Source organism: Xenopus tropicalis, chromosome 2 (genome assembly GCF_000004195.4).
Source record: "Xenopus tropicalis strain Nigerian chromosome 2, UCB_Xtro_10.0, whole genome shotgun sequence".
NCBI classification, from domain to species: domain Eukaryota; kingdom Metazoa; phylum Chordata; class Amphibia; order Anura; family Pipidae; genus Xenopus; species Xenopus tropicalis.
The window spans coordinates 152478817-152500942 of NC_030678.2; the positions used below are offsets into that span (position 1 = coordinate 152478817).

A 22126-nucleotide genomic window follows, 5' to 3' on the forward strand; every position below is an offset into this window, starting at 1 on the left:
GCCAGGCAGCTCTGCAGCGCAGACTAGTGGCCAGTAGAAGAATAGCATTCCTTTAAAGAGTTCCAGGGTGCATCACACTAGCACATGTGGTGAAGCCTTTTCTAAAGAACTGTTAGGTTTATCGGATTGTCATTAATTGAGGGCAATTTACATGTGACTTCCATGGATTGAGAGTTGTATGTATATATATATATGTATATATATATATATATATATATATATATATGTATATATATATATATATATATATATATATATATATATATATATATATATATATATATATATATATATATATATATATATATATATATATATATATATATATACATACATACATACAGTGGAGGAAATAATTATTTGACCCCTCACTGATTTTGTAAGTTTGTCCAATGACAAAGAAATGAAAAGTCTCAGAACAGTATCATTTCAATGGTAGGTTTATTTTAACAGTGGCAGATAGCACATCAAAAGGAAAATGGAAAAAATAACTTTAAATAAAAGATAGCAACTGATTTGCATTTCATTGAGTGAAATAAGTTTTTGAACCCCTACCAACCATTAAGAGTTCTGGCTCCCACAGAGTGGTTAGACACTTCTACTCAATTAGTCAACCTCATTAAGGACACCTGTCTTAACTAGTCACCTGTATAAAAGACACCTGTCCACAGAATCAATCAATCAAGCAGACTCCAAACTCTCCAACATGGGAAAGACCAAAGAGCTGTCCAAGGATGTCAGAGACAAAATTGTAGACCTGCACAAGGCTGGAATGGGCTACAAAACCATTAGCAAGAAGCTGGGAGAGAAGGTGACAACTGTTGGTGCGATTGTTCGAAAATGGAAGGAGCACAAAATGACCATCAATCGACCTCGCTCTGGGGCTCCACGCAAGATCTCACCTCGTGGGGTGTCAATGATTCTGAGAAAGGTGAAAAAGCATCCTAGAACTACACGGGAGGAGTTAGTTAATGACCTCAAATTAGCAGGGACCACAGTCACCAAGAAAACCATTGGAAACACATTACACCGCAAATGGATTAAAATCCTGCAGGGCTCGCAAGGTCCCCCTGCTCAAGAAGGCACATGTGCAGGCCCGTCTGAAGTTTGCCAATGAACACCTGAATGATTCTGTGAGTGACTGGGAGAAGGTGCTGTGGTCTGATGAGACCAAAATAGAGCTCTTTGGCATTAACTCAACTCGCTGTGTTTGGAGGAAGAAAAATGCTGCATATGACCCCCAAAACACCGTCCCCACCGTCAAGCATGGGGGTGGAAACATTTTGCTTTGGGGGGTGTTTTTCTGCTAAGGGCACAGGACAACTTATTCGCATTAACGGGAAAATGGACGGAGCCATGTATCGTGAAATCCTGAACGACAACCTCCTTCCCTCTGCCAGGAAACTGAAAATGGGTCGTGGATGGGTGTTCCAGCACGACAATGACCCAAAACATACAGCAAAGGCAACAAAGGAGTGGCTCGAGAAGAAGCACATTAAGGTCATGGAGTGGCCTAGTCAGTCTCCGGACCTTAATCCAATAGAAAACCTATGGAGGGAGCTCAAGCTCAGAGTTGCACAGAGACAGCCTCGAAACCTTAGGGATTTAGAGATGATCTGCAAAGAGGAGTGGGACCAACATTCCTCCTAAAATGTGCGCAAACTTGGTCATCAATTACAAGAAACGTTTGACCTCTGTGCTTGCAATTAAGGGTTTTTCCACTAAGTATTAAGTCTTTTTTTGTTAGAGGGTTCAAAAACTTATTTCACTCAATGAAATGCAAATCAGTTGCTATCTTTTATTTAAAGTTATTTTTTCGATTTTCCTTTTGATGTGCTATCTGCCACTGTTAAAATAAACCTACCATTGAAATGATACTGTTCTGAGACTTTTCATTTCTTTGTCATTGGACAAACTTACAAAATCAGTGAGGGGTCAAATAATTATTTCCTCCACTGTATATATATATATATATATATATATATATATATATATATATATATATATATATATATATATATATATATATATATATATATATATATAAACTTGTGATAATTTCAAGGTTGCCTTTATAAAAGGGCCCTCTCCAAAGGCATTTTATGGCCCCAGTCTGCTTAAAGGCTCCTACACTTCACTGCATGACATCATAATTTTAAATTAATCTGGCCCTTGAACATGTTATATGGGAAATCGGGCTATTACATATAATATGTTGGGCGGTACTAATGTAGAACGCAATCTCCCCACTTGGATAAAACTCTACTCATGCCACTAATTCTGCCTGAAAAAAAAATACATGACAATGTATATGTATGAGGATTTACACATTATACGTGGCACAATAAAGAAATTGATTAAACAGAGAAGAGAGAAAATACTCACAACATCCCGGAAGACCACAGCACGCAGCCGATTAATATCAACATCCTGAAGAAGTCGATCGGGATCTTTAATTGGCGAAAGGTTCCCTGGAACACTGTCTACTGGAGTCTGAAAATATATTTCTACCATTATCTTTACATTGAGAATTTTATTTAAAGATCAACATTTTCACATTGTTATCCTGAATATCCTGGTTTTCCAGATAGGGGGTCTTTCCATAATTTGGATCTCCATATCAATAAAGCACCTAAGAAGCGGGACCTTTTTCTTGTGGGTATATGTACTAGCGCCCAGGTTTTGCTGCTGTATATGGTGTGCACCCTTTGGACTATTTTTTATATAATATATATATATATATATATATATATATATATATATATATATATATATATATATATATATATATATATATCAAAATAAAACAGCCAGCACCAAGGGTCTTTGTGTTTCAAAAAATCTCTCGTGTATTAAAATTGCATGTACAACCGACGTTTCGGTCCCTTTTGGGACCTTTTTCAAGGTCCCAAACCTTGAAAAAGGTCCCAAAAGGGACCGAAACGTCGGTTGTACATGCAATTTTAATACACGAGAGATTTTTTGAAACACAAAGACCCTTGGTGCTGGCTGTTTTATTTTGATATTTATATGATATCCCGTGCACAGGGGCAACTGCAGAGCAGCAGATTTTGGAGTGTGGTGCTGTCGTGTGGACTGTTTGATATATATATATATATATATATATATATAAAAACCAGAAGCAGCACTCAAATACAAAAGAAAGTTAGCCACCTGGGTGCTGATAATTTTTTGTGAATATGAAGAAAAAGTATCGTACTCACAGGACTTGTAAAAAATATCAAAAATAATTTATTTTAACTTTTTTACTTTGTTTATAAAGATATAATTTACAGTTTACAGTATATTTTATATATATATATCCCTGTTGCTGTTTCAAATGCATCCATGTAATAAAACTTAATAAAATATGTTGTTTGTACAGAACTTGCCGGGCTTTCTCCCATCTAGCTACCATTGCATGCTTATTTGTAATGTTGCAAGGGTTATTTTTGGAGGATCAAAGTGTTTAATAGTCTTATAGTAGGCTATTAGTAGTAGTGATTTGGGAGAAGAAAGACATCTCTAGCTGATAATGGCAAATCCCCCTACATTACCTTCTCCCCTGGAGGCAGGACCCCAGTGTCACTTGGCCCAAGGGGACGCCTATTTGTACCTTTGTTGAGGCGGTGGAAGTCACACCCTGAAGGCTGTCCTGGACTTTACTGCTGCCCAGGGAAGGTTTGGACCCTCGTTCTCTTTGCCGCTGCCGACATTCCAAACAGTTTCTCACGGCTACACAACAAACTAAAAAAGGTTTAATCAAAATCAGCTTATACGGATTTCCTAACATCAGCAGACACCTCACAGCCATGTCATTGAAACCAAAGTGTAATGGAGATCAAACTGTAAGGAGAGCATTATACGACTAAGAGCACTTCTAATGAATGCAGGTTGTTGGGCTGCACTGACTGTACAGTGATTGCATGCAAGGGGGTGAATTTATTAACATTGGATAATTTGTATTATTTGCCTTCCTCTTCTACATCTTTCCTTTTTTCAAATGTCATCCTAAACACTCATTTAAAAGTGAACAACCCCTTTAAAGGGATATGGAATCTAACTACCCTTCATAGTAGAATATGCAGTGGCCTGTTGTACATAAATACATGAGGCAGGTGTGTGAGCACTTCTAGCCCTGCAGATATTACTTGCTGATCTTTGCAAGGCGGAGGGATCTGTAGCTATTCAGATGGCAGGAAAAGTCTAGTTGTGGACAAGTGGCAGGGCTGTAGGTGGCATGGCCCTTGTGTAAATAAGAAGTACCTTACAAACATGTATCTACAAGACTTTTGTACTGCTATTTCTCATGGAGCCAGACATGCTGCAAATATCCATGGGCAGATAATTAATGTATTACAGTCTAATCTAATCACATGTGGGACTAGGCCACACCTTATTAAAGGTATCACCTAAAGCTTCCCCTAAAGTCAACTTTAAATATATTATAGAATGTCCTGTTTCTATTTTTCTGAAATTGGTCTTTATATTTTTTTTTTAATAGTTTGAATTATTTGCTCTACTTCATCTTTCCAACTTTTTACATGGGTGTCATAGACCTTGGCAGTTAAAAAACTATTGCTCTATATGCAACAATGTTATTATTGCTGTTAATTTTCTTTTTTTTTTTTATAAACCGCCCCTCCTATTCATATTCCAGTCTCTCATTCAAACCACTGCCTGGTTGTTAAGGTAAACAAGACCCTAGAAACCAGATAGTTGCTGAAATTCTGCTGCTGCTGAACAAAAATAAAAAATTATCGAAAAACCACAAAAAATTTAAACCAATTGCAAATTGCCTCAGAATATCCTTGTCTACATGACCTTTAACATAAACCCAGGAGTTGTGCCTAATGAGTACCTAATTGAGGGACCAAGGACTGGACTTTGTTACACAAACAAGTGCCCTGTAATAGTTGAATTAAGCCATTAGCAGTCAGTACTGGCCAGAACGACCTTACCAAGCCTCAGGCACTGGCGCATTAAGCCTCCAGAAGACATGTTCTTCTCTGCTTCAATTTCACTGAAATTTAGGGAGCTGGCGAAGACAAGCACATCCACCATGGCCATGAGACGGCTGAGGAAAGTCACCGCGGTCTCTGACGACATTCCTTGTGTTACTTCAATATTCTCCAGCTCAGTCTTAATGCGAAGAGAAAGAAAACAACATTGTAACTTAATTTGCTAAATAGCAAACGGCACGTTCCAAGTCAGTAGGAAAGACACAGTGTTAGCCTAGATACGTGCCTCTGGGTCCAAGTACCCAGCCACAGGCAGAACAGACACAGTGCAGACATATAACAGAATATATACTGATTCATACAGACTGTGAATAAACAGGCTACGGAGACATGTAGGAACACACAGATCATGGCAAATTGAGGGGTACTATTCGAAATACAGGCAAAAAACAAATCTATAATATGTATTTATATGTAAACTAAGGGGTCTATATAACATAGGAAACTATTTATATATATATATATATATATATATATATATATATATATATATATATATGTAAAATGATAAAGAACCACATGCACAGGTCTTATAGAAGCAATACTAGCAATCTAGCTTTTTGCAAAGTGGCAAATGTTAAACAAATAAAGCCAGATAAATTGTCGAGAAAGATAAGGGAGTGGCCTTATAAAGTAATGTGTGTACTTCGTAGTGTACACATATTACCCAAAGGAATATACAAAAAAATATTATTTAAAGAAATGTACAAAATAAAAAAAGTGAACAAAAGTAAGTGATATGTTTTGTACATTCCTTTAGTAAAATAGTCCATTATTGAATAAACACATTTTTCTATAAGACCCGTGAGAGCGGTTCCACTTTATCAGTTAATTATCCAACTTTGTTACTGCACCCAGGCAACATCTTGCTTTTTGATATTATATATATCTATATCAACAGCCCTAGGTGCAGGTCAAAAATAAAATGCAGAGGAAGTACCACACTGTTTGAGCTCGAAATGCTGGATATTTTTAAAATGTTTTTCTTTTGCCCTACTCTTCCTCATATATATAAATTCCTTAATTTCAGAAAAATGAGGTCAGTTAGTTATAAGCCAAAAACGCAAGCTGTTTAACCCAAGATTCCAGTACATTGTCCCTACTAGCTGACTTTAAACTTCACAAGGCAATTTTGTTGGTTTCATTAATTCTCTATTGCCGATAGAGAATTAATGAATGCGACAAAAGACAGAACCAGCATCCCTGTGTAGATATTGGACCCACCTTGTACTATATCTAGAGGAATGACTTCCCCATTGGGAAGGCACAGAAGGGAATTAGATCTGGTCTTAGTTCCTTTTGTTGATATGGGAAGCACCATCAGTTTCATACTATTAGCACATTTACAGACAATACGGGCAGCTTATTATGAAACTTGATTTAAAAAAAAAAATGTACATATGTATACTGTAGGGATGCACCGAATTAATTAAAAAAAATTTAAATTATTTATTATTATAAAGAATATTCTGAATCCACACCCTAATGCATCATGTCTGAAAATAAAAATCATCATATGACTTATCAGGTTCAGTTCCGTTGAGCATTTGCCTGAATTTTTCCCAAAAGTGTTGCTATTGGAACAAATCTCTCAGGCCTGGTCAGATGAGACAAAAGCTGCTTTGTCAACTGACAATGTCCATCATAAAATCATGTCAATCATATTAACTACTACTCTGGTAGTCTGGTTTAACCAATCAAATCAGATACTGACGCACTGCTTTATAATAAATCAGATATAAACTTTAAAACTAGTTTTATTTATATTAAGTATCCACAACAAGCCACCTAAGGTAAAAGGACATTATACCCTAAAGCAGCACATTGTTTATAGGGTGCTTGGAAGTGCTAATAAGACAAAGGACATCCTTGATGTACAACAATTTGAACATGAGTTTTCATCTAGTTTGAACCGAATGTAAGGGGTTCCAGAAAGTTAAGGTGCAAAGGCAAGGCACAGTTCACCAGTAGCCTCATCTATATAGGTTTATAGGTGTATATAGTTGTGCTTGGCTGTAAATGCACTAGCAGCCTGGGGAAGTGAGGTATGATTTCTCAGGCCAACAACTAGACCCCAAAGCTTCTAACAGAGATTAAAGGGAAGGATTATGACAATAATATTGTAAAAGAACTCCACTAGGCAAAACAGTGTCACTTAAGCAGATAATGTCAGGTAATGATCATTCTCCTACTACTGGGATTATATCATGGACTCATGTTGCTCACAGACAAAAAAGCTGGAATGGCACATGCATCTCTATTGGCCTAATGATAACCCAGTGGCTTAAGTGCAAGTGAAAGCATATGGGTCTCTACGTTGATTCCGTTTTTACTATACACATGGTGTGTATCTAAAGGATGACAGATGGATAGACAAAGTTATGCCAGATTCTGAAACAAATGACAGACAAGTAGGCCGATAAATGGAACAAAAAGAGAGGAGATGGAGGGAAGAAAGGGACCGGGGACTGAGGGAAGGAAAGAGCGAAGGGAAAGAATTATAGAAAGTAACAGAAAGGATAGAAAGTGAAGGAAGTGAATGGAAAGTAAGGGAGGGAAAGGGCACACTTTGATAGATGAATGATGTAGAGCGGTAGATTGAGATGGACAGGTGGCTAGGCGGATGGATAAACAGACAGATGGAATGTTTGAAGGAGACAAGTAGATGAACTGGAATGCATAGCAGAAGATGCACAGTAAGACAAACTGATGGATAGTAAGACAGATAAATGGGTAGAGATAGGCAGTCAGTGATACAGATATGGAAAGGAAGCAGAAAATGGCCTATCCAGGATACAGTGCAGTTATGGCTTGTGCGAAAGTGCTGGCCGGGTATAACGGGCATGCATTTGTACAGAGACTTAAAGTATGATTAGCAAATCCAACATAGAAATGAAAGCACTGGGGTGAATAGGGGGGAAGGGAAGTAAAGAAAATAATAATAAAACTGAAACTTACATCAGTTATACTAACCTTAGAACCCTGGACATGAAACAGACAAACAAACAACAGATCACGACAATACAAGAAAAAGAAAAGCATTAAAATCAAACCACAATACAATACAGCTCATTCCAACAATTACATTTCTTAGTCATTTGTATAAAGATATTGATGAACCAGAGGTCCCCCCAACACTGAACACCGGGAGCCTAGCGTTTCCTGCGGGATCACGAAACAACAGGGACACACGGGGAGCCTGGGAATCAAAAGTACACAGGGGCCGGGACTGTACTATATCACAGGAAAATATGACTTGCACTCTATATGCAAGGCTGGTGAGTGCTACTCAATTGTACTGCACTGGATCATTCATATCCACTGTGCTGTGTTTGATGTTTCTTTTGATTCCCTCTATTTTTGGTATTTTGAATGGACATTTAAACTTTTCTTGCTAGAATCAGATAAACACTTCAAAACTACTGAAGCCTAAACAACACTATAAGGAGTTTAAATGGAGCAGGGATGTAAGTTCAACAGAATAAGTGCACTGCATTCTTACAAATGACCACTAGAGGGAAATGTTGTACTTACAGTTGGCGAGGTGGCGGCAGACAACAAAGGCAATATTCCTCCACATGCAATAATGATATTGTCGACCATCTGGGAAATTAGGTGGATTGTGTTGTGAACAAAAATGATATTTTCGTTGCTGTTAACAAAGTCCATGACAGATTTTGTTGAATGGCTGGAGAATAAAGAAGTCCCGTTAGTGCCAGCGGCAATATTAGACTAGCGAGGAGCATTCTCTTAACATAAAACCCTATAATATTGTATAGATACAGTGGGGACTCCATGTTTCCAGCAGAAGGCCTAAGCACAATGCCAGGGCGACCTGCTTTCTGCTAGGTAGGTCAGCGATGCCCTGTAGGCAACATCCGTACACTCTCCTAAAAATGTCTTTAGGAAAACATGGTGGCTGCTTTTACATGAACTAATTACCAAGCAAACAGGCTGCAGCCGCATAAAGATGTAATTACAAGTTGTTAAAAGACGCGGTGCGTGTAATCTCCGCAGTGGGGCATATGCTCACTTTACCTCATTTCCAGAACACTCAGCCATGATATGTTTACATTAAACAGCAATATATTCGCTTGAGGAGGACATCGTGTTAACCCTCCCTATGACTGAGTGCCTCCCAGTATCTTCCAGGCTGCCATATTAGTGCATGGATAAATGACAGGATAAAACTTATAGGGAGCTTCTCCCATGGACCAATCTGTGCGTTTCCCCATTGTCTGCAAAGCAATCAATGAATAAAGTTGCATTGCAGTACATGTACATATATATATCGCACAAGGAGCCATGACTAGCTGGATATTTAATATAAAGAGCAGGGGCAGCCATAGTGTTTGATCCGTTTGTGTACATTGAGCCTTTCAGTAGCCACATTCCTATCAAACACTATAAAGTACCTGCATGGCTTTAAAACAGGGTCTCTAGAGGTTGTTATAATAGAAGTATATTCCCTTGTTTAACATATGTTCAATGAATAAGGCTTGTGCTTTATGTACTTTTTCCCTATCACAAAAAATCTAAGCATTGTGTTATTTCTTGAGCTAAAGAAGGTAAAGGGAGAAACTGAAGCCATTCTATATTTACAACTTCTAGGTATTTAACTAGATTACCAGGTAAAACAGGTAAACTTTCTGCATTATGGGCTTCCACTTATCTGTAAGCCAAAACAGTGACAACAAAGGGTGAAGGAAGGGGGTTGTTTATACAGGAGTATGTAAAAGAGCAAATGACACAGCTGATTAATTATTACAACTGAAGGATATATACATCTACCATACAGATTACATGTCAACACAGAAGGTGCAGAAGCTAAAGAGAAGCCATTGAGGTAACAATATAAAATGTAAAAAGGTTGCTGCCATTTCTCTATGCACTTTATATACTTGGCAATCTGGCTGACACAAGTTTTATGAGATGAAAGACTATAAGCTTATACATATTTGGTACAAAAAAAAACTGTAGAAAATAGAAAGCAATTGGTATAAAATTTGAAAATACTAAATTTTGTGAAAGTGAACTGCCCCTTTAAACTTTTGTATAAAAAAAAAAGTTTTCAATCATAATATATTGTTTCAGCGCCAAAACAGCATTTGTAATCTATATAAGCAGACTTTACACCTGCCTTTAATTTAGTATTTTCAGGGAAAAACAAGCCCATAAAGGTTAACCATAAAAATGCACTTACGGAAAATATTATACTATAAAAAAAGAACCCATGGCAGCAGAATCGTTTAAAAAGCTTTATGGAGCTACCTATTCTGGGATATTGGATTAAAAGTAGTTTAGTGTGAGGACTAATGGGCCTGTTTATAAAGGTTCATAAAATATTTTAAGGGGACCTATACCCTCGGATACAGCTCAATGTACAATTGCTCCAAATGATCTTATTTTCTTTACTTTTGTTTTAATGATATTAGCAGTCAAACACCATTAATATCATATATGTGTAACCAGAACCTTCCTCTGTTCTTCTATCCAGGTGGGGGTCTGATGTCTACATATTGAAAGATCTGTTCATTTGGGGAGGTCGCCACACAAGCAGATCCTTCCCCAACATGCCAACCTTGGGGTGGGTGATATAAGGATGGTCAGATTGTTTGGCCATTGGATCAAAGGCTACACCAACACATGGGAAAACCAAACCTGCCGATTGACATTCAGATGATTTTCATCTGGGTTGGGCAGGTCCATCATAGGGCCCCATACATAGGCCGCTAAGCTTCCGGCAGTTTTAATTGACTCGTATACGGCCACCTTAATTTAAGCTTTTGATGTTCCGTCAGACCTGCTGCAGGAAAGAACCTTAGGGAACACCTAAAGATACACACGGATTATTTTAACGCTATTTGAGTATTTTAAGAAAAAGGGGCAAAAATAATTATTGTACATTTTTTCAAGTGCCCAGATGAGTGGGTCACCCATGAATGAACAAATCCCCCCATAAAAAAATACACTGACATAGAATAGGCTATCACTAAATAGGAATGTCACCTAACTGCCCTCTGTTCTCCACTGCATCTTGTAAAAAATGCCAAACAATTTAATGCTATTAACCTATATGGCCCATGTAGCTGCGTAAGCACAATCACTCTCCCTAGAGGGTTTCTCGTTCTTGTAATATCATTTCCCAGGATAAACAATGAAAGAAAATGTCTCAGCTGTACTTTCCCAAAATACACTAATATGGCCTAAATGATGTGGGCACCAGTCTGCCCAACATCTCAATCCAGAACCATTTAAAAATCTAACCTATAAAATAGCCTTTACCCTGTACTCTAGATGGCCACTAGAACACTGTTGGTGCAACTTCATATGTAAGAGAAGAGTTGGCAACTGTCCGGTTTCTACATGGGCTGCATGACCACTGCATCCAAGTTCTTTATTTTCTGTACAAACACCAAGCCTACAGCATACGTTGCACTCATAAGAAAAACAGATAAATATATTTGAGAACTGCATGAACCATATATTTGTATAAAATTGTATTTGTATAAAAATGTTATTTTGTGTTACCTTCTCCAAACATGAACATCTGTTTCCAGAGCAAAGAGCAAGTCTGTGAGGAGCCGCTGGTGCATTGGAGACCACTTGAACTCAGGAATACGAAACATTGTCGTACGTGGACCAGGACTGAACTGGCGGCGTTGCTCCTCTGTCATTGGCATGCCACGGAATCCCAGGTCAACCCGTAGGTCTCGCTCATGCTGGTTCAGCGGTCGCCCTTGAACAGCCTAAACAATATCATAGGAGAAGAATTAGTGGATTGTGATTGAGGCCAATTGTTATAAGGCTGATATGGAGACAGGGCCACTAATAGAGAAAATTATGTTAGAAGGATATACAACACAGATTAAAAACTTTATTAATCATAAATATTAAGTATGTTAAAGGAAAGCAAGCACATTCTAAAAAAGATCAAAGAGGAACAGTTGGCGTATCATGAAGCACCGCAGCCAGTGAGACCTACCAGTTGCACAGAGATGAGACATCATCAAACCAGCCAGGACACCAGCTAGGGTACAGCCTGCACTTGTTGCAAAGATTTTAATATTTAAAGACCAACTTATATTAATGCAACTGCCTGATCATAGGTCTAACTAGAGCAGTGATCCCCAACCAGTGGCTCCCCAACCCCTTGGATGTTGCTCCCAGTGGCCTCAAAGCAGTTGCTTGGTTTTGAATTCTTGGTTTGGAGGCAAGTTTTGGTTGCATAAAGACCAGATGTAATGCCAAACAGTGTCTCCTAAAGGCTGCCAGTCCATATAGGGGCTACCAATTAGCAAATAACAGCCCATATTTGGCATCCCTGGGAGCATGTTTCATGCTTGTGTTGCTCCCCAAGTTTGAATGTGGCTCACAGGTAAGAAAGGTTGGGGATCCCTGAACTAAAACCTGTTCCCGAGCAACTGAGTGAACGCAACATCGCTACCACCTACACGTTTTACTCAAGACCTGTTTTCTGACTAACTGTGAATTCTGCCTGAACTTGGCTATGATTCTGCTTTAGTGGAAATGGAACCTGCTGGCCAAGATTTGCCTGATAAACATCCAAAAACTTTCATGGACTTGCTGATAAAGTTGTATGCAATTACAATCTGTCACTGCTGGGCACGTATAGTCAAACTGGCCCCAGCCTGCCTCCGATCTGCCCCCAGCTCACCCCCTTTCTTCCCTCCCTGAACCACTCCGTAGGGAACACTCACCCACTCTCTTTAAGATAAAACTCAGATGTTACCTTCTGGAGCAGTAAAACATTATTTTGCCTAGTCCTGCGCTTAAGGGCAAATGCCCATACCTAGTGCCTGTATGTTACCCAACCAATTAGATTGCAAGCTCTACGGGGTATATTTATACATTTATACATTTATTGTATTTATTAGAACACTTGTCCTCCCTGTGTGTAATTTTGTATATTGTAAGATAGTGAAGCACTGCGTACCTTTGTGGCGCTTTATAAATAAAGTTATACATACATACATACATGATGTGGCTCAGCCCCCTTCACCCTTATACTCCACCTCTGTGAAGTTATGGCCACACCCATTTACATCATGATCCGCCCCCTGGTGGATGGCAAGTATAGTTTCTAGATAAAGGAGACAACCCTAGTTTCTGCATCAATGGAGAACTTTGATTTCTATATTCTATATCTGCAAACATGGGTTTTTACCAGAGCACTGACGACAAAGTGGGGTTAACAGTATCTCTGCATGTTCGTACAGAATGGCGCAAGGTCTGGGTGAGTGCCTGATAAAAATGCTGGTTATTCATATTCACCAAGATTACTAGAATTTAATAGATATGTGATTATGGACATTACAGCAACAAAGATTTCATTATTTCAGGCCTTCAATTTGCCTCTGAAAAAAAGAGATAACCTAAGGGGACCGTAGAAAAAAGCTCTCAAAGGAATTAATTAAAATCCCTGCTTTGCTAATTAGTGCCGCCTACGCAACAATTTTCTCCTTTTTAACCACTATTGGAAATCTGTGCACTGCAGGAAGTATAAAGTTTACTGTTGGATTCTAGGTCTCCATGAAGAACCCACAGACTCTGGAAGGGGTTAAAACTATATATTAAGGTTAAATACATTTGGCGTTAAAAGCTCTCTTGAGCCCAGGAGCCATTAATAGAGAGCTTGCTTATGATATTTGTTTTTAGAAACATTTGAAGGATAATGGAAGCCAAACAAGGTTTCAAATGTCAATTTTTTCCCAAAGGAGCTACTGACAGAGCGAGTAAGAGAAGCATACCTCATTCACTGCCACATCCTAAACCACCAGCATTAAGTACAAAGCCAGCATCTGTCCCTTGAGGGACATGTATTTAGTGTTGGACTAAGCCAACATAACATTCAGGACCCACTTTAAGAATCAAAAGAAATAAAATCAACTAAAAAGATATTAGTAGAACATGGCTCTATTTTAAAAATAGGACACATGATGGGCATTGTCCTACAGCAAGGTTAAGGGCCAACACTGTATGAATTAGGGTGAAAACACACAGAGCTACTAGTAGCAGCTACTTGTCGTGGCTACTAAAATAGACAATGCTGATCATTTACTGATAACTGTCTCTACGTGTGTTTAAGTAGAGGGAATTCTCAGTATTGTCTATGGCAGGGTATTTTCTGTCCTTTAGTAGCTATGAAAAAGTAGCTACTACTAGTAGCTCCATGTGTCTTCACCCTAAAGGCTCAAAAATACATATCATGAGGTGTAAAGCAATACAATCTTATCTCTCACTGGCAAATCATCTTGGCTGCACCTTTGGTCTAAAAGGAGAAATACACGCTCAGAATGAATACTTACCCAACAGATAGTTTATATCATAGTAAGTGACTAATGTTACCAAACTGGAATATATATATATATATATATATATATATATATATATATATATATATATATATTACATATCAGTAAATATTGCCCCATTGGCACCTTTTTGTGGCTTTGCTCAGCTGATGGGCAAGTCTATCTGGGTTGAACAAAACCTTAGAAGGCACTATGAAAGTCAGAGATTCAGATCCCTCTTTTCTCAACAGTCAATCACAAAACAAAGTAATTGTTTTCAATCAGAGGCTCAGCTGGCCCTCAAAGCTTTGGGTTAATAATGACATTGCAATAGATACATTTAACACTTCATAGGGTCCCTCAACCAAATACTGATCTCTGCTTTTTATGGTAAGGTACAGGGGAGTAAGGGCATTCTCAGGAGTGTAACTTGTGGTTGGGGAGGAGGGTCCTGTGCAGGGGAGCCATGGCATGTCTCTGAATTATTATAATACTCCTTTAAATTCCATAATGGAACAATGCATAACATGCATTTCTGGTGGCCACAGGCATGGGATTGTGTGATGGAGGCCAAGAGCTTGTAGGCATACTCCTGACAGTTTTTGATTAAAAAAAATCACTGATGTATATACTTACATTTCTAACCTTTGTTATGTGGCTCTTGTGACTCTGTAACCCAGGGGTGAATTCCCTATCTGCCCTACCCTAAAGCCTGCCCTGGGAAGAGCGCTTTCTGATGACCCTACTGATCATTTGATGCTTCCCTATGAAACAAGATTGAAATAATTGTGCATGTTCACATATAACAAGGCATGAAAAGGAAAATTCTGATAAAAATCAATACAGTAGAAAACAGCATCTCACATGAGGAAAACTAACATTTCTATTTCTCGCTAGATATTGCTACACCATTGGCTTTCCCCTGCTTGCCCCCATGTGAGGACACCAGGAGCAGCAGTTGTAGAAGGACAGCAGGTTGCCACCTCTAACCTAGGTGGCTCAGAACCTCCCTAACGAATGCCTTTAACGATTCACAGGTATGTTTCGGAATCAATACGCCTCCAAAGTTAAAAGCAGAAATTCAATTTGTTGCCTAGCGACAGGCGCAGCTCTTAAACAGCGAGAAACCCTTGCGTGGAAGCCTGAAGTATTCCTGCTCGGTATCGACAGGCACAAATGGTATCGACGGCATGGAAGACTGGAGCATTATCCTTCTGTGCTCTTTCTATTCTCAGCCATCTTTTCTTCCTGCCTTGTCTACAAAATCTATATCGTTAAGTTCATTTTCTGATTATTCGGGGTTTAGATGTGACCAGTGGGGGCAAACAGCTTTTCTGCTCTTTATATTTGATGCCTGCTGCTCATACTTGCTTTCTGGGCTTGCGCCGTGGCCGGCAGAGCTAAGCGTTGGTTTCCAAGGCAGTTATTGAGGTGGAACTGACTCACGCAGCACATTTAATGGCAAAAAATAAACAATGACTCAGCAACTTCAGCCTAAGGAGCCACAAGATGCCCTTCCATCTGAAACACATAGGATTGGCGGATAGTGATTTTTTTGTTTGGGGAGACTAAAAATGTTGCGTATCTCTATGCAATGACAGTTACCCCACTCTTACAGACAAGCATTTTTTACATGCGTTTTCCTGCGCTGGATCTTGCATGTGTTTCAGCGCTGTGGAACACAAAAAGAAATGCAGGCCTGTATTTCCTATATGACTGTAGTTACTGTGGCACAGGCAAGCGTGGAATGCAGGTGGAATGCAACTTGCTGTGTTCCCTGTGCCACACAGAGTACAGCCTAATAGGGTATATGGGCCTGCATTTCTTCCTCTGCTGAAACACATGAAAGATCCAGCACAGGGAAACGCAGGGAAAAACACAATGTGGCAGCAGCACCCGTCTTCAGGATATCCAGCTATTGCTGATCTGCAACTGCTTTCAGTCTTTAACTGCCATTGGCACTGGTCTGATATCTAGTGGGCTCTCATAGTTATTATCACAAGTATCAGGAATGTGTATCAATTGACTTCTTATTGCCAGTGGAAAGAAAGTGATTTTTCCTGTGACAGTTGCTTTCAGCTGCCATAGACTCAGTCCCACTAACTGTGACAGGGACAATCAGCCATAATTAAGGCAGGCCATTTCATAGCTGGTATCAAAATGCAAAAAGAGGATTGGTGGGGAAGGGTAAATGTAGCTACAGAAAAAGTCAAAACGGCTCTCAAGCTGCCCGTGCAACTGGCCGGGACATTAGTATGTGGGTTAAGTGACTTGTCCAAGGTCACAAGGTGCACCTAGGGTGGAATCGAACCCGAGTCACAGCGGGTCACCCCACCGAAGGCAGATTCCCTAACCACTAGGCTATCTGAGTCCTCCCACTTGTAGGAGGATCTTTTGGGTCTGTTGTCTGTTAGATATGACGGTTGGTGTGTCCTAACTTTGTGAACAAAACATGCAGGGTTAAAGCCGGCTGCTTGCACCAAGACCTGTATGAGTAGGGGGGCTGTTAAATAAGTAGAGAGATTGGATCTGGAAAATTTGCTGCACTATTCATAACATAAAAACTGACACAACATCTATTTGAAAAGTGTTTGACCTGAAAGCAGGTGCTTGTATGGCTATTCAAGCTGGACCCAATAAAGCCCAATGTGGGTTATATGAGAGACTTTCCATAGAAGGCTGCCTGGCCACTCTTATATCATGTATGTCTTCTGCTTTATAAATGTGTATATTGACAGACATATTGGTAGATAGTTTAGAAGCAGGATGGGCAAACAGGAACAGAGCTGCCAATCAGTGGGAAGTGCCAGAACATAAGAGACTTTTATCGGGGCTGCCATCAGAAACTTTGGGGCCCCATACAAGTTATTTATATGGGTCCCCCCATGAACTCAAGGATAGTACTGGGCAGTGAGTGTGGCAGTGAGTAACACATGGGAAATAGCATATGGGTGAAAAGCCTGTTATGACTCGCATTACATGAGGGATATATCGGGATAGGAGAGAGGGTGGGGTTAATACATGAAAATAATGGTGGCATTGGTCCTTTACAGCTGATTTTTTTTTTTTAACTCTTTTCGGTTCCATAACACTGTCTCTCTAAGAACACTTAATATGAGATTAATTCTAAAGTTCATATTTCTAGCACCTCAAATTCTTTATCACTCCCTATCATTTCCTAGAAAGATTAATCATAAAAAAAATAAACTATTCATCTTCAGGCGGGCGTTTCTGGGGTCTATGCTGCCCTGAGGCAGCCTTACAGATGCCGCCTCCCTCACAGAGGTGTGAAGAGGGGGCCACATTGCTAGTACAGAGTTGAAAATCCGATTTAAAATCAGAATTTCAGCTCTTAAAGCTACCAGGAGTGGCTTTTTGCTGCCCCTAGTAACTTGCAGGTTTATGGCAGCAGCGCCCCTGTCTTCAGGATACCCAGCTATTGCTGATCTGCAACTGCTTTCAGTCTTTAACTGCCATTGGCATTGGTCTGATATCTAGTGGGCTCTCATAGTTAATATCACAAGCATCAGGAATGTGTATCAATTGACTTCTTATTGCCAGTGGAAAGAAAGTGATTTTTCCTGTGACAGTTGCTTTCAGCTGCCATAGACTCAGTCCCACTAACTGTGACAGGGACAATCAGCCATAATTAAGGCAGGCCATTTCATAGCTGGTATCAAAATGCAAAAAGAGGATTGGTGGGGAAGGGTAAATGTAGCCACTGAAAAAAGTCAAAACGGCTCTCAAGCTGCCCGTGCAACTGGCCGGGACATAGGTATGTGGGTTAAGTGACTTGTCCAAGGTCACAAGGTGCACCTAGGGTGGAATCGAACCCGAGTCACAGCGGGTCACCCCACCGAAGGCAGATTCCCTAACCACTAGGCTATCTGAGTCCTCCCACTTGTAGGAGGATCTTTTGGGTCTGTTGTCTGTTAGATATGACGGTTAGTGTGTCCTAACTTTGTGAACAAAACATGCAGGGTTAAAGCCGGCTGCTTGCACCAAGACCTGTATGAGTAGGGGGGCTATTAAATAAGCAGAGAGATTGAATCTGGAAACTGTGCTGCACTATTCATAACATAAAAACTGACACAACATCTATTTGAAAAGTGTTTGACCTGAAAGCAGGTGCTTGTATGGCTATTCAAGCTGGACCCAATAAAGCCCAATGTGGGTTATATGAGAGACTTTCCATAGAAGGCTGGCTGGCCACTCTTATATCATGTATGTTTTCTGCTTTATAAATGTGTATATTGACAGACATATTGGTAGATAGTTTAGAAGCAGGATGGGCAAACAGGAACAGAGCTGCCAATCAGTGGGAAGTGCCAGAACATAAGAGACTTTTATCGGGGCTGCCATCAGAAACTTTGGGGCCCCATACAAGTTATTTATATGGGTCCCCCCATGAACTCAAGGATAGTACTGGGCAGTGAGTGTGGCAGTGAGTGACACATGGGAAATAGCATATGGGTGAAAAGCCTGTTATGACTCGCATTACATGAGGGATATATCGGGATAGGAGAGAGGGTGGGGTTAATACATGAAAATAATGGTGGCATTGGTCCTTTACAGCTGAATTTTTTTTTTTAACTCTTTTCGGTTCCATAACACTGTCTCTCTAAGAACACTTAATATGAGATTAATTCTAAAGTTCATATTTCTAGCACCCCAAATTCTTTATCACTCCCTATCATTTCCTAGAAAGATTAATCATAAAAAAAATAAACTATTCATCTTCAGACAGGGGCATTTCTGGGGTCTATGCTGCCCTGAGGCAGCCTTACAGATGCCGCCTCCCTCACAGAGGTGTGAAGAGGGGGCCACATTGCTAGTACAGAGTTGAAAATCCGATTTAAAATCAGAATTTCAGCTCTTAAAGCTACCAGGAGCGGCTTTTTGCTGCCCCTAGTAACTTGCAGGCTTATGGCAGCAGCGCCCCTTCAGGATACCCAGCTATTGCTGATCTGCAACTGCTTTCAGTCTTTAACTGCCATTGGCACTGGTCTGATATCTAGTGGGCTCTCATAGTTAATTTCACAAGCATCAGGAATGTGTATCAATTGACTTCTTATTGCCAGTGGAAAGAAAGTGATTTTTCCTGTGACAGTTGCTTTCAGCTGCCATAGACTCAGTCCCACTAACTGTGACAGGGACAATCAGCCATAATTAAGGCAGGCCATTTCATAGCTGGTATCAAAATGCAAAAAGAGGATTGGTGGGGAAGGGTAAATGTAGCCACTGAAAAAAGTCAAAACGGCTCTCAAGCTGCCCGTGCAACTGGCCGGGACATCATTAGGTGGGTTAAGTGACTTGTCCAAGGTCACAAGGTGCACCTAGGGTGGAATCGAACCCGAGTCACAGCGGGTCACCCCACCGAAGGCAGATTCCCTAACCACTAGGCTATCTGAGTCCTCCCACTTGTAGGAGGATCTTTTGGGTCTGTTGTCTGTTAGATATGACGGTTGGTGTGTCCTAACTTTGTGAACAAAACATGCAGGGTTAAAGCCGGCTGCTTGCACCAAGACCTGTATGAGTAGGGGGGCTGTTAAATAAGTAGAGAGATTGAATCTGGAAACTGTGCTGCACTATTCATAACATAAAAACTGACACAACATCTATTTGAAAAGTGTTTGACCTGAAAGCAGGTGCTTGTATGGCTATTCAAGCTGGAGCCAATAAAGCCCAATGTGGGTTATATGAGAGACTTTCCATAGAAGGCTGGCTGGCCACTCTTATATCATGTAAGTTTTCTGCTTTATAAATGTGTATATTGACAGACATATTGGTAGATAGTTTAGAAGCAGGATGGGCAAACAGGAACAGAGCTGCCAATCAGTGGGAAGTGCCAGAACAGAACAGAAGAGACTTTTATCAGGGCTGCCATCAGAAACTTTGGGGCCCCATACAAGTTATTTATATGGGTCCCCCCATGAACTCAAGGATAGTACTGGGCAGTGAGTGTGGCAGTGAGTGACACATGGGAAATAGCATATGGGTGAAAAGCCTGTTATGACCGGCATTACATGAGGGATATATGGGGATAGGAGAGAGGGTGGGGTTAATACATGAAAATAATGGTGGCATTGGTCCTTTACAGCTGAATTTTTTTTTAAAGGACAAGGAAAGTCCAAGTCCCTTGGGGGTGCCTAACATTTTATATGTTAGGCACCCCCAAGTGACTTAAATCGCTTACCTTGTACCCCGGGCTGGTGCCCCTGTTAGGAGAAAACAGCACCAGCCCGGGGTACCTGTAGCGAGCGCTTCCTTCTTCCCTATTCGCGCTGCTGCTGTTTGTCCGGGACAGGCGCATGCGCAGTAGAGTGAAACGCCGGCTTCTCTGTTCAAAGTTCCACTATTCACTCTAATGCGCATGCGCGCGCAGCGAACAAGGAAGAAGGAAGTGCTCGCTGCTACCCCGGCCTGGTGCTGTTCTCTCCGTACAGGGGCACCAGCCAGGGTAAAAGCTTAGCGATTTAAGTCACTTGGGGGTGACTAACATTTTGGCACCCCCAAGTGACTTAGACTTTCCTTCTCCTTTAACTCTGTTCAGTTCCATAACACTGTCTCTCTAAGAACACTTAATATGAGATTAATTCTAAACCAACAGCTGCCTTACAATCAACTCCCAGAATTCATTTTTAAGTTCTACAGATTGTCTCTTGCATTTTTCTGTCAACTCCCAGCCAGTCCAGCCATTATCAGCTTAATATCTCCAGTTCCAAGACTTAAACCCCCCACCATAACCAATTCCAGCTCAACATTTCTCCCATAAGCCTTAACAGAATTCATATTTCTAGCACCCCAAATCCTTTATCACTCCCTATCATTTCCTAGAAAGATTAATCTAGATAGCCCCAAAAGAATCAGTTGCCACCTCAGACTTAACTCTTGGGTGTACTTCTGATTTATATGAGCTGAACATTAGATCTATTACAGCTATGTAAAACTTTGCCAGCACTCCTACAGTTCTGATATGGTACAAGACTATAACAATAAATTATATATAAAGTAATATATGTGTGCTTATCTTACTAATAAGGTAAAGCAGCACCTTCTCCAGCTCTCTGCATTGCTTTCCCTCAGTAAATTTCAGCTTAGCCTCCCCAAGCCTTTATTAAAATCCACCTATGGGCAGCTTGCAAGGCTACTCATGGCCTCGGGAAATACGCAGCTTTGCCTAAAGCCAAATATTTTTCTGCCTTGCAGGGGCTCAACTCATAACCCAAACATCTCCATTAGTACATATGAACAGTAGACACTAGAAGCCCAGACTGCCAGGCCAGACAACTACTGTATGCACCTACGGGTGTAGAGTAACACGGGTGCAGAGTAACACGGGTGCAGAGTAACACACATTGTCTGCTTGAAATTCTGTGTCCCCCATTTTCAGCGGTTAAACCAAGGCGCCTCCACGTTTCATTGCCTCTCACTAATGTTGCAGATCTCACAAACAGCTGGATACACTGGGAACTGGGGGTATTTTAGGGGCCAAGCCATACTCACCAGCACACCTTGGCCTTTCCTATCTGTTCCGCCTGGTGCACAGTATTTGGAGAGACTTCGGCACTCTCCACCAAGTTCCAAATTGCACAAAAATACCGGAACAACAGGGCTTGTTTATAAACCCTGCTGATTTTTAATAGTAGCAAACCATATGGCGTTTCCGTCTGACGGAGTGTGCCCCCAAAATGTTACATGGTTTGGTACTATTAAAAATTAGCAGGGTTTATCCCGCTTAAACAAGTCCTGTTGTGCCGGTATTTTTGTGCAATTTAGGGGCACATTTAC

At 40.4% G+C, this 22126-nt stretch overlaps 1 protein-coding gene across 8 annotated transcripts in view; it reads right to left on the reverse strand.

Moving 5' to 3' along the window:
* Window positions 1–22126, reverse strand: part of nbea (neurobeachin) — a 355187-nt gene that overhangs the window by 203661 nt on the left and 129400 nt on the right. For 2 of the 8 annotated variants that reach the window (XM_002934020.5, XM_012957922.3), the window contains 6 exons: window positions 11553–11770; window positions 8556–8709; window positions 7995–8003; window positions 4962–5142; window positions 3617–3747; window positions 2386–2493 (listed from right to left, as the gene is read on the reverse strand). In XM_002934020.5, the coding sequence (XP_002934066.2) occupies window positions 2386–2493; window positions 3617–3747; window positions 4962–5142; window positions 7995–8003; window positions 8556–8709; window positions 11553–11770 (801 nt within the window). Of the gene's footprint in view, window positions 1–2385; window positions 2494–3616; window positions 3748–4961; window positions 5143–7979; window positions 8004–8555; window positions 8710–11552; window positions 11771–22126 lie in introns of all 8 variants that reach the window. The other 6 variants (XM_012957924.3, XM_012957921.3, XM_012957925.3 and 3 more) reach the window with 4 other exon arrangements.